At 25.1% G+C, this 13,494-nt stretch overlaps 1 protein-coding gene across 3 annotated transcripts in view; it reads left to right on the top strand.

Moving 5' to 3' along the window:
- Positions 1 to 13,292, top strand: part of LOC145831658 (putative ATP-dependent DNA helicase Q1) — a 35,512-nt gene extending 22,220 nt beyond the window's left edge. For 2 of the 3 annotated variants that reach the window (XM_082938970.1, XM_082938967.1), the window contains 4 exons: positions 2,991 to 3,199; positions 6,548 to 6,654; positions 11,440 to 11,629; positions 12,766 to 13,292. In XM_082938970.1, the coding sequence (XP_082795096.1) occupies positions 2,991 to 3,199; positions 6,548 to 6,654; positions 11,440 to 11,629; positions 12,766 to 12,886 (627 nt within the window). In that variant the 3' untranslated portion in view covers positions 12,887 to 13,292. The remainder of the gene's footprint in view (positions 1 to 2,990; positions 3,200 to 6,547; positions 6,655 to 11,439; positions 11,630 to 12,765) is intronic. The other variant, XM_082938969.1, reaches the window with a different exon arrangement.
- Positions 13,293 to 13,494: the final 202 nt, after the last annotated feature.

Raw genomic sequence — 13,494 nt, 5'->3', positions numbered from 1 at the left:
TTTAGAATTCTAAAACTTAAAATTACCAGTATTTTGATTTAATCAAACTTTATGTAATAGCTTTTTAAATCATTTATTGTATTTTTTATTTAATCGTCGTTTGACTTAATTTCTTGTATGTAGTTATTTAAAGCTTGATCTTCTTTAAGTTGTTGTTATATAGTTTCTTTAAAAGATTATAAATGAATCATTTAAAGTCAACCACATTATATACAAAATAATATAGCTCTGCATAAATTGTCGCATCAAAAAGTCTATATATATTAGTTAACGCCTATTTTTAGTCAACTCCATAAATGGCTACTTAAATGCAAAACCTTTAATACACAAAATATGTTTTATTCTGTACTGAATGCATTGCTTTGTTAAATAATATTATCTAAAAATATAGTAAAGTACATATTCAGAGTAAATTTTTGTTTTTTAATTTAAGTTAGCTTACCAAAAAACCTTAATAAACTCAAAAAACTTGAGTCTCTATATCTTATATTAGAATCTATCTTGATATTTAGGTCTGTTAAAGAATTTTTATCTCTTTTACACAGTTCTTTTTTAATGAAATAGCGCCTAATGTTGCGATCGTTAGTTAGCTTTTCCCATATTTTATAGTTTGTCCACACTTAAACACCTTATAATGTAATTGTATATAGAAATTCTATAAAGCATCAAAAATATAGACAGAAAGGCTCGGCTCAGTGTGTGAGATACATCTTCTAGGCAGAGATATATTATTACTGTACCCGAAGACTTACAAGTTTATTTTAATTTACTTATCAAACAATTTTCCGAATTATCTTATTGTAAAAATCGACTAGGTTGTATTTGCTCAGTAAAAGTTTTTAAGTACTTTTGGAAAGGTGTTTTATATATACAATCTAGTTTACTTTTTATAAAGACCATAAATTGCGGAACTGTTTCTGTCAGTTATACTATTATACTTTATTTTTTGTCTCTTTTTTCTTGTACAAAGTTTCCAACTTTAAATTGTAATGCTGTTATATTTAAATTCCAAAAAAAAAGTTACTTATATTTGTTGATCATTAACGCAATTAATTAACTTCTTTCTTGGAATTAAACTTATATAACCAATATGATTTAAGAAATAAAAATTTAACGTCAGATGAGCAGAAGTTTTGAAATATGAGAATTCTTCTATTATAAATTAAGATTTTCAACATATAACTTTTTAAAATTTAAACTCACTTTTAAGGTATTAAATCAAGGGTGGGAAAACTACAACCCAAGGGCTAAATCCGGCACGTCAAACAAAAATATCTGAACTCTGACTTTTTTTCAGCTTAAAACTAACAAAAATAAGCTTTTTTGTTATAAATATTTAAAAAAAGATTCTTTTTTTAATTTTTAAACACTTGTGCTTATCTAATTAAATTTTTGTGGTTAGGTTAGACTATAATTTCATAACTTTCCAAACTATAGGTGGTCTGCGTAGACTTTTTTGAAACAAATGCACAAAAGAATTTTTCGAGTAAATCTGAACCGTTGGATATAAAATACTGTTTTTCACTTATCTACAGCGTAAACAAAAGTGTTTATTTCTTAAATAAATACAACTGTGATATAATATAGAAGAATAAAATACTTTCAACAAAGATTATGCATACTGATTCAAACAAAAACAAAAAGATTTAAACAAATTATCAGTAAAAACTTAAAAAATTACACTTAATAGTTACTTAACTAGCATATGGTCATATAAACAATCTACCAGTAACTTATGTTTTATCTAATTAAAGTTATATGTACCGAGAAAATTTGAAAAAGATTCCTTAATAACTACATGAGAACATCAAATTTTTATGAATTATTTTTTTTATTTCATATTTTTCACTTTGTCCTCAAATAAAGAACCGGTTTAGCTCTCCGACATTTTACCCTTTTATCTCAAAAACTAAATGAATTTTTAAAAACGGTAAGTAGGAACTGTTAGCTATGTTTAAGGCATTTGAAATATAATATTGTAATTTGTTTTAAATGAAACAATTCAAAGTTCTCGACTTAAATAGCTTTAAGGAGATTTTTATATATTATTTATTTTTACGCTTTACTATTGTTTAGATAATAAGCATTTAAAATATGATCAATATGTAAAAAATATCCTTCATCCTCCATATGCCCAAATTGAATTAATTAGAAATCTTGGAATTTACATTTTGTGATAACAAGAAAGAATAAAAATAATGAGCATTTTAAATAATTTCAGTCTTTCTCATTACATTGCTTTATATAGCCAGTATTTATTTCGGCCATCGTCAACAAGTTGAGATGTTTTATGCCATCGAATATAAACAATGAACTTCACCGCACGATCTACAACAACTTCCTAATAAGGACGAAACCGGTCGTAGGATTGTCTCGGATGCTGTTGTTGTAGATCGTGCGGTGAAGTTCATTGTTTATATTGCTTTATATAATAATAACTACTTTGTGAAGTATTTATTCTATTTTCAAGAGTTTTTTAAAAAGTTTTTGAATTTAAATATTTAGTTTAAGTTCGATTAACTATAAAACAAAATAAAGCAATAAGAGCTTAAACAAAATTTTAGAGATTTTACTCAAAGTTGACAAAATTTAGCGATAAATAGGCAATTTTTTGTAATCAAAAAACTGTAACCTATTCTAAAACAAAATAATGCTTTTTTGATAGTTTTTATTTCTATTTCTACGTGTAGTAGAAAACTTTGTTTAAACTCTAATATATAAATATCGAAAAAAAAGAATGATAAAAGTTTAAAATTAGAAACTTTAAACAGCTAACTAGTCACAGTGTTTTAGTTTTTTTTAACATTGTTTTTAAGTAAAGTAAGAAAGTAAACTTGTAATATAAAAGTTATTAATGCTGTTTTTTTGTACTTTTATTCCAACTTTTGCGGTTTATGTTAGTAGTTTTATCACATATTTAGTTGTTTTGAATGAGTTTCAAATTTTTTTTATACTTCAAGGTTGGAATAACAAAATAAAATAAAAAACAGGAGTCAGGTAGAGCAGGTAGAGATGGTCAAGCTGCAAATTGCATTTTATATTTAAATTTTAATGATGTGTTTCGTGTTTTGTCACTTTTAGGCTCAAAAAAAACTGGTCTGGCTGTAATAGAACCTCAAAGCAATTCAAGTGAAAACACTTACTCGACAAGTATAAATAACTTCATCAACTTTATTAAAAGTTTGAATGATTATCCAAGGTTTGTTTCTTAATTTTTTAAAATTATTGTTATTAAACTGTTATGAATTAAAGAAAAATAACTTGTTTTATTAATTGATTCTAACTAAGGTTAATCTATTGTAAAAATTTTAAATCGATTTAGTAAAAAAATATTACATCAAATATCAATACCATTGTTTTGCGCGAGAAAAATGTTTAAGAAATTTCATTGGACCTAAAAAACTAGTATATGCTTTCTAATAACTAAAGTTTTCTGGAAATAACATAGGCAATATATTCTCATTAAAGTTGAATAGTTGCACTTTTTATTTCTGTAAGGAAGGGTTGGCTTGGCTCATGTCCAAATAATCAGACTCTCTATTAAACATTAAAAACGAAAATAAATGTTTTATTTTTTGAACTAAAGTTTTGAAACTGTTTATAGGGTAATAAAGTATAACATTTTATTCTAATTAGCAAGGTATGTAACAAAAATTTGACTTGTTTGTGACAACAAAAATATTTTGCAGAATTTTTAAGAAAACAATGTAAGAATAATTAAGTCAGTATCTAAGAATAGAGTAAATATTTTCTTGGATCAATAAAATAGTATGAGTTTGTCAGGGTTGCCAAAAAACCTGAAATTTGACAATTTAGGCTAAAAAAATCTGGAACCTGAGAAATTTTGAAAAAAAAACTGGAATTTTAAACAACTTTTACATTTTAAGCAGTAAAATTTCAATTTAGCACAAAAAACTGTAATATAGATTAAAAAAAATTGATCTCATCAAATTTTTTTTATTAAAAAACATATTTAAAGAAGCTTAAAGATATCTTTTTAATGTCGTTATACTATTTAACACAGTTTTTTTTTACTTTGAACTTAATTTTAAACTAAAAATAGACCCTAAAACGTGTAATTTTAGAAACCTGAAAGAAATTTTGAAAACCTGGAGAAAATTTGCCAAAAACATTTGGCAAGCCTGGTTTGTAAGGGGCATAGTTTTTAAACATTTTTTAAGGGTCATTTGTAATATCATTCAGCTAGTATTTCGACATAGCTGTTCAGCCTAAAGAATTTACTTCTAATATTTTAGTTGCTAAAGTTCAGGTAAGTTTACTGTTAGTTGCCTTGTTTTTTTTACATTATCGCATATAGATTTTATTCAGCTTTTGTAGTTATAAAGTTTTACTAAAATATTTCTTAATCTGTACTTGAGTTTGTTTTGTTTGAAATTAAATATAAGCACTAGACTGCACCGCACGATATTCAACAACAGTTCATGTGATAATCTACTTATTCAATGCTTGAGTAAAAACATTTCAATATTGCTAGAGATAGCTTAAATAACTACTTGAATAAAATATAAAGATCTCAAAAAAATTAATTTATGAAATATATTTCAACATTTTTGCATGTAAATTGTTTAGTGACGTAACATGGTTGGCATAAAGTTTTCATTATATGCTATAATCTATATAAACTAGACATAAAAATTCTTAAACAACAAACTATATTATATAACAAATGTAAACTAAATAAGTTGGTGATAAAAGTATTGTAATGTTAATATATAAATTGTTTTGATAAAGTTAGTAAACAGTATGAACAGTAGCTTAATATAATTATTCTCTAACACTATCTATCAAGCAAAGTTTTTTGATAATTTACCTATAAATCTTAATATAGTTGTTCTCTAACACAATCTATCAGGCAAATTTTTTTAATATTTTCCGTATAAATTTGCTATCCTTTATGGATTTCCCTTTAGTTTATTTTAAATTTTAGTGGAAACTCTGTAAGTTTCCACTAAAACTTACTTGCGTTCCAAAAAAAGTAGTAGAGGTATTAGTATTATTGTAGTTATAACTAGATCATATTAGTAATATATTAGTTTAAAAAATAATTTTATTTTAAAACCATAATAGCTAAAAGATTTTGATTACCATTTTTCGTGTGTAAATTAGTTGGTTGCTCAAATGCTGTTTCAACACAAACTTATACTATAAGATAATAAATAGCTTGTTATTTGAGGTTCTAAATTGAACAAAAATAGTTCTCAACTTATTTGAAAATAAGGAGACAAATAAACAACATTAATTAATCACAATTTTATTTGTAAAACCAAGTTTCACCCTTAAGGGATCTTTAGTTACAAATTAAATCTTAAAAATAGAAGTTAAACAAAACATGGAAGATACTAAAAAGTAAAACAAAACAAGTATATTAGAAATTGTAACTTATGATATTTTGAAAGTTTTGAGTCGTAAACATGAAAATTGTATGTACTAGAATTACTAAATAAACTGAAAACTTTAACTTAGGTATTGAACATAAAACTACTAGATTTAAAAATACAATCAGCTTAAGTGAATAAATAAACTAAATGACTTACATATTACCATGAAGAAAGGGATTTGAATTAAATTTATAACTTGATAAACTGCTAGCTAGCTGAAGTTAAATTGAATTAATCTAAAAGTGCATCAAAAATTTTTACTACTGAAAAAAAAAAAACAACAATATTAAGTATAACATCAGATGGAGTATCATCCACCACATCGGGGAGGTAAGAAAAATCCATAGCATATGCAGCACTTGCAGCCTAGAAAAACTAGAAATAGCCAAAGCTTATAAAAAAACAACTTAAAGAAAGACACGAACTGTTTGCTAATTTTCCACACTTGAAAAAACTTTTATTAAAAGACTAAGGCGCTTGATAATTAGTTTTGCATGTCATTTTATTTAATTTACTTAAATTCATTTTAATTTATAAGTTTTAAGCCCTACTTTAATAACTTAAAAAAAAACTCCAGCTTTAAACTGTAAAAACTAGATTATAACATGAACTTAGTTCAAAGTATACATTAGTTACGTCATAATGATAGAAGCGATGTTATTCAAAAATTTTCAATGCACTTTTAAATTAATTCAATTTAACTTCAGCTGGCTAGTAGTTTATCAAGTTATCAATTTAATTCGAATCCCTTTATTCATAGTAATATGTAATTTATTTAGATTATTTATTCACTTTAAAGCTGATTGTATTTTTTAATCTAGTAGTTTTATGTTCAACACCTAAGTTAAAGTTTTCAATTTATTTAGTAATTCTAGTACATGCAATTTTCATGTTTAAGACTCAAAACTTTCTAAATATCATAAGTTACAATTTCTAATATACTTGTTTTGTTTTACTTTTAAGTATCTTCCATGTTTTGTTTAACTTTTATCTTTAAGATTTAAATTGTAACTGAAGATCCCTTAAAGGGTGAAACTTGTTTTACAAATAAAATTTTGATTAATCAATGTTGTATAAGATAATAGCATCTAATTTTTTTTAAAAGTCAGTTGTTTGTAAATTATCATTGCAAACTTTGCTTTTTTTAGCTGCCGTAGAAAGCAACTGCTTGGACTACTTGATGAAAATTATGACACTAAAAATTGTTCAGGAATGTGTGATTTCTGCTCAAATGACATTTATGATAATTTAAATTGTAAGTTAAATAAATTTTGTTTTATATAATTTTTGAGTAATCATGAAATGATTCTTTTTAAAGATGTGCTAATTTCTTAAAATTATTTTTCTGTACGTTTAGTTATATACACAGATATTTTTAATTATACATATAGAAATTTTTAAAGTATGTTTTAGTAACTAGTATAAAAATATATAATGACATGCGGATGGAAAAAAAAAGATACTAGAAAAATGTTTTAACTGTTCGTTTACACGGCCTAGTTTTGCTTCAAGTTTAATTTATTTAAGTTTGTTTTTGATAAAATGGAATTTTTGATAAAGTATTTATACAAAAAGGTATACATTATACTTTTTTTTTAGTGATTTAGTCTTATCTGTTTTATCTATTTGGATTTTTTCTAAATTACAAAATCTGCAACAAAATTGGTAATTGAATTTTTATTATGTGTTGCTAAATATTCTTCATTTTACTTTAAAGTATGTGTTGTTGTCTTTTAAACCCTAAAATACTAAATGTAGTATGTTAGTTCTGTTGTATGTCTTTATTTATCTTGTTAGGTCGAGATTCATGGTTCTTATAATTTCTTTAGAAGTGTTTCCTGTAGATCCGACGTAGTGTTTGGTTGGTTATTAGATGTTACTACTACGATTATATTAGAAGTAAAGCACTGATAGACCAAAAAATAAGGATCTTTACGGCAATTACAAAGTTTATCTTAAGTGCAACTTATATTTGATTTATATTTTTGTTTAAAAATTTTAAACTATGTGTTTTTTTTAAAGTACTTGTGGAACTGTATGGTAGTTTGAATGTATACGATTGAATATTTTTTGTAGAAAAGATATTCAATCGCTATAGAACTACTATTCAATGTAAAGTTTTGTTTTTGTGTACTTAATTTTTAATTGGTACGCACTTAGGAAAAATGACTATCGTCTTTTTTATCAAAAGACTTCACAAAGCAAGTATGTATTTAACATATATAGAAAACAAAGAGGTACAATAGTAAGCCAGATATTTAGTGAGTTTATTAACAAAACTAATAGTAAACAAAAAGTTGTTTTAATAAACTACTAAAAATCTGGATTACTTTAAAATTTAGTGAAACTGCTGTATTAGATAAAAATGTTAGATATTTTATTTTTACTATATGTTACGACACCTAAAGCTTTTGTGGAGATACTCTTTATTATATATTGCCCTTATATTTAAAGAAAAGTATATAAGAAATGTATTTACTTAATATGAAAACAAATACTGTTTTAAGCACGTTTCAAATTTAATGTTTGATCATCAAATTATAATCACAGATATTGATGAGTTAATGAAAATTAGTATTTAAATTAAATTTACAAGTATCATCAAGTAATAAATGCACAGCACAGTGGACCCGTAACTGCAAAAAATTAAAAAATTCACTTTTTAGTTTTAATTTGAAAATTGGTGGCCATAAAGCCAATATTTTCGCATTTTTAAAGCTTAAACAAAGTTTAAAAAAATCCGTGTACAACAGACAGATGCAATATTAATTGCTGTGCGACGATTCGAATTTTTTTCATTAAACGAGTTTAGGTGTGTTCGAAAGAAAAGTCAACCATGAAAGATAAAACCCATTAAAAATTATCTTTAACTTAAAATGTTTGGTTTAAAAGAAAAAGTTTTATTGATATGTATATATATGTTTTATTAGTAGATAAAAAACTATCTCTGGAAAAATACTAAAGCAATTTTTTTTTTGTTGTCTTTATAAGCTTTTGAAGTTTTTAAAAAGACTGCTAAATGAGGAAATCTATATGTATATATTAAAATAATTTATAGACTTACAGAATGTAATAAGTTTAACAGGAAATTTTCCCCATTGCCTTATTTTTTCTATAGCTTTTGAGCCAATATGACGGGTTGGATACCTTTTATTTAATTATTAATGACAAATTTAAGTAGAACGTGTTTTTTATAAATTATTAAACCTTTATATTTTACATCTATTAAAAAAACTATTATTTATTATTATATTACAACAGTCAGTTGTTTCTTGTTTTTTTGGATTTTACTGAATTTTTTTTTTTGGTGACGATGTCTCAATAAACAGGAATGTTTATGGGTAATAGGGAATAGAAAGGTATAATAGAAGACGACATTTAAGATTGATATACAAATGAAATAAAAACTAATCTTTTTTTTACATGAACTTAAAAGCACAAAGATACATGATAACTACATCACAGTATACTAAAACTACAGTTGAGCACAAATAATCAAAGAGTACTAATAAGTATCTTAAATCTAACGTGTTTGTGATAAAACATGCTGAAGCACATTGCTTTCACCAATTACTGTTGAATGTCAAAAACTTTCAAAATGTTTTCTATTTTATATTAAAAGGTTTTTTTTCTTACTATTCATTGGAAAGAAATTAACTCCTTTGAATAAACAATGTTGTTTTGGAAATTGGGAATATTGTTTTGAGAAAGCTAATAGAATGTTTATTTTTACAAAAAATCCTACATTAATTCACAAGCTCTAAAATTATAAATGAAATGTTAATTTCGTTACAGAGAACGTATAAATTTTGTCTTCAGGAAAAACAAAACAAAAAAGTCAGGAAATAAAAAGTTTTCAAAAAAAAAGCAGGAACTTTGGTATAAGCATGCTGTAATAAGAAAGTTTATTACCAGTAAAAACTGCATTTTGCTAATATTATTTTCTAAAAAAAATTTTCACAATTCATCTTTTTTTCTAATTGAATTTTGAAAATCTCACGTATTTATTTACTAAGTGGTAGAGAGTGAGTTTATTATATGTTTTAAGGTGTTTAATTAGGATTATTTGTACAGAAAGCCAATACTTAATGAATAAGGTTTTCATAGTCAGACTAATCATTGTTGTATTTGTTTTCAATTACTTAAGTAAGTTCGTTATACATATATGATATTTAAATTATGCCAAAGTCAAACCAACATATTTCAAGAATTCCTCGCTTTCTGGCTAAGATTTTCTTAATGGCTCATTAAAGATGATGATTGAAAAAAAAAAAAACGCAAGTGGTGTTCATGGATTTTGTCACTGTCCAATGGAGGCAGAAAGGTGCTCACTTACCATATGACTGGTGCTGGATATATAAATAAAAGACCAGGAGTAAACCAAATTCAATCATATTTATTTAATGCATAATCGAGTTCCAGTGCTGTAGGTGGTGAGAGCAGCGCCAGAGTAGTAAGTTGTGAGAGCAATGGTAGAAGTATAAGCCCATCAGTAAGTTTTGTGGTAAGTCACAAACCGCAACCCCTGAAATCTTATGTGCTTTACATACTGTCAAGCACAATTGCTAAGCCAATTCGTGTGGGAAAGTGACAGAGCTTAACAAAAAGATGTATGCTGACAGTGCGATAGCACAGTCATGCCATATTGCCCAAACCAAATTGTCATATACGATAAAAATTGGGCTTTGACCACAATTCCAAAACACCTTGCTGAAAGCAATAAACAAATTCAGATGGTGTAGTGTATCTTTTGATGAAGGCTACAATGATATCATTAATGTTGCCCAAATGAAAATTTAGGTTGATTACATGTGTAATATTGAGTTGTTTTACAATACAAAACTTAGAAATTTTTGTGTCATACCACCGCTGAGGACCTCAAAGAAAACTTTTTTACAGCTTTACTAGCCCCTCTCGATGAATCCAAACTGTTCAATATGAGTATAAACGGACACTATTCAAATTAGTTTTTATATAGAAAAATCATGGATCAGAGAAATTTATTTAGAAAAGTTAGGACATTTTTTCAGCTCGATCTTTGAATAGGATCTGTCTATACTTATCTTGCAAGTTTGGATTCATGTACCAAACAGGGTTGCCAATAAACCTGAAATCCTGGAATTTGAAAATTTAGGCTAAAAAAAAGGAATTTAAAACAACTCTTACATCTTAAGTAGTAAAATTTCGAATTGACACAAATTACCGTTTAGTATTAATAATAAAAAAACACATATATTTTTAATGTCGTTATACTATTTAACACAGTTTTTACCTTAAATAAATATAGACCCTAAAACATGTAGTTCTAAAAACTTGGAAGAAATTTTGAAACCCTAGAGAAAACTTGCCAAAAGCATTTGGCAACCCTGCCCTGTTTCTTTCTTATATTTGCAAATGAATTTTTAAAAAAGTATCAGTTAAGCTTTTATTTGTTGTAGTACATAAGTGTAACAAACACATAAAACAAGAATTTTATTGTAAAATAAACATCTACTTTACAGTTTGTTTCTTTTGTTTGATTATTCTAATTTCTAAGTGCTTAACTGATAATTTTATCAATCAATACTGCAGAATTAAATACAATTATAAGAAGTTTTATTTTCATTATAGTCAGTTATTCTTAAGCAGTTTTAAAGTTGGTTTTGTTATTTGTATGTCGCCATTTGCATGTCGCCATCTATGGATCTTATAATTTTTGTTATTAAAGCATTTATTTTAAGAAAATTACTTTTTTTTTTCTTTTCAGTTAAATCTAGTGAAAAAATTTAAAGATGGAAATAAATATAATTCTTATTTATTAGGTAATGGGTTAGCAGTAGTTCTAATTTAATGATAGTTAAATTACAATTAGCTGTTTAATATTTTATCAAATTAATTTTATAGAAAAAAAGGTTGGCAAAATGCTAAAGAAGTTGTTTTGATTTTACTTTATACTTTTATTAAATTTCAATTCTAAAAGAGTCTAAATATTTTAATTTAAGTAACTTTTAACAGTTTGTTTATGTTAATTTTTCAATAAAAAATAAAATTTTTACATTAGCAAAAACCTTGAGTACTCAAGATGTAACCTTCGAGTGTACAGAAATTTTGAAACAAGTTATATATAGAAAATTAAGTGATGAACCAATCACCTTCATTCAGCTAGTTGATAATATAATGAAATTTGGTTCAATGAAAAGAATTTATTATGAACAACTTGTACTCAAAATGCTGCTTTTTGGATACTTAAAGTTAGTTTTAAAGATGTTTTTCATTTAAGATTTTACTATACTTTTTACATAAGTTATTTAACATTGCAAGGATTTTTTGATCAGAAAATTATTCATAGTATATACTTGTATAACTTGAAATTCTACGGGAAAAACAATAAAAATTAAAAATACAGGGAATAGACACTAAAAGACAGCACTTGAATTTTAATTAAAGCTTAGTTTTTTTGTCAAACTTGAAAACACATAATTTAAATTAATTCAAGTACTGTTCGTTGTTGTTTGACCACAAAAATAACTTAATTTAACACAAACTATAAATATTCCTTAAATATCAATTAAAAAAACATAAACATTTTAACGTTATAACACTAGTTCAATTAAGTAATCTAATAATAAACTTTACAAGTTTTTTTTTACATTACAAAATTCTTAGACGCATCAATGTGTTTTCATTTGTGGACACTTTCTAAAAATGGATTGTCAGTCTCTATGGCAATAAAAAATTTATTACTTAATATTCACAGTTTTAAAAGAGTAAGTGATTACTCTATTAATAGGTACCAAGTCATGCAATTTCGTGATTCGATTTATTTTTAAGTAATTTATTTTTTAATTTAGACTACAAACGGATCTTGTGTATAAGTATCATGATAATCAAAACTATTTGTACTTTATACTAAAGTCTACTTGTAAATTTATGCATATAGTTTTACGGCACTTTAGTAAGTAAGTCAAAATAAAATAGTTAAGTGTTTTCGGAATTTATCATAGTCTTAAAAAAAACTTTTTTAAACTTTTATAAGTTTTGTTTGTGACAATTTATTTATACCGAAGTTTTATACTACTAGTTTATAAAACGTAACAATAATTTTAGTTTGTAGTTTCATCTAAAGCTGCAATTTTACTAACTTGCAATATATTCAACAATGCATATTTTATCAATTAGTCAATTTTTTATAAAAGACTCGCTATATTTAGACAAAAGTACTCTAAATATTTTCTTTAAAATATTTTTGCCTGCTCTATAAAATTAAAAAGAGTTCGGTCATCAAAAAAAATTGTTTACTAGAACTCTAAAGACAATTTTTTTTTTTTTCAAACTATTTTACTCTGATAATTTAACCTTAGTTTTAAATAATAGATAAAACTTTCAGATGTAAATTTCGAACCCACAAAAGTTCATATGTGCACACGTTTGTTGCACCAGGCAAACAATCAAAAATTCATGGAAAAGTTATGTTCAGACTTCCTGCTCCTACATCATTACGTAGTTAAAGTTTTTCTGGAAATAATAATTTAATTTTTTGTTTGAGTTTTGCTGCCACAATGAATCCTTTTTGGTGCTACAATATTTTCTAAAACAAACTGACTAGTTAGGTAATTTTCGCTAGATAAAGTACTTATGAACTGTTTGTTTTTACCTTAATTTTTTCAATCATGTTTGATTTCTATTAGTTTAGAATTAATAAGAAAGTATAATTTTCATACCATTAAAAATTTACTTTTTAAAAGTTACACATTTAAAATGATGCACTTGTTTTATAAGTTTTTTAGAACTTGTTTAGACATGTTTTGTAAAATATAAAGTTTTAATTAATGATAGTTTAAACGTTATCAAATTATTATTTAAAATGTTACAGTAAAAGTTGTTTTGTTTAATAATTTTTGCCTAGTGTTTTTTTGTAAGCACAGTTACTTTGTAAGTACTAAATTGTTTATTTCCTTGTAACAGAAAAAACTTACTCGAGAATTTTACTGATTTGGTTTAACTAAACTTTTGTAAAATTATAAATTTAATTGTACTAAAATTTCATTATTTTAAAAGTCTTTAATCTTATTTACACTTTTAGAAGATTAATTGCATGCATTTTACAGTTGTTAGC

Source organism: Thalia democratica, chromosome 3, assembly GCF_965202585.1.
Source record: "Thalia democratica chromosome 3, ktThaDemo2.hap1.1, whole genome shotgun sequence".
NCBI lineage: Eukaryota > Metazoa > Chordata > Thaliacea > Salpida > Salpidae > Thalia > Thalia democratica.
Note: the sequence above shows the minus strand (reverse complement) of the source record. Positions and strands in the feature narration are given on the sequence as shown.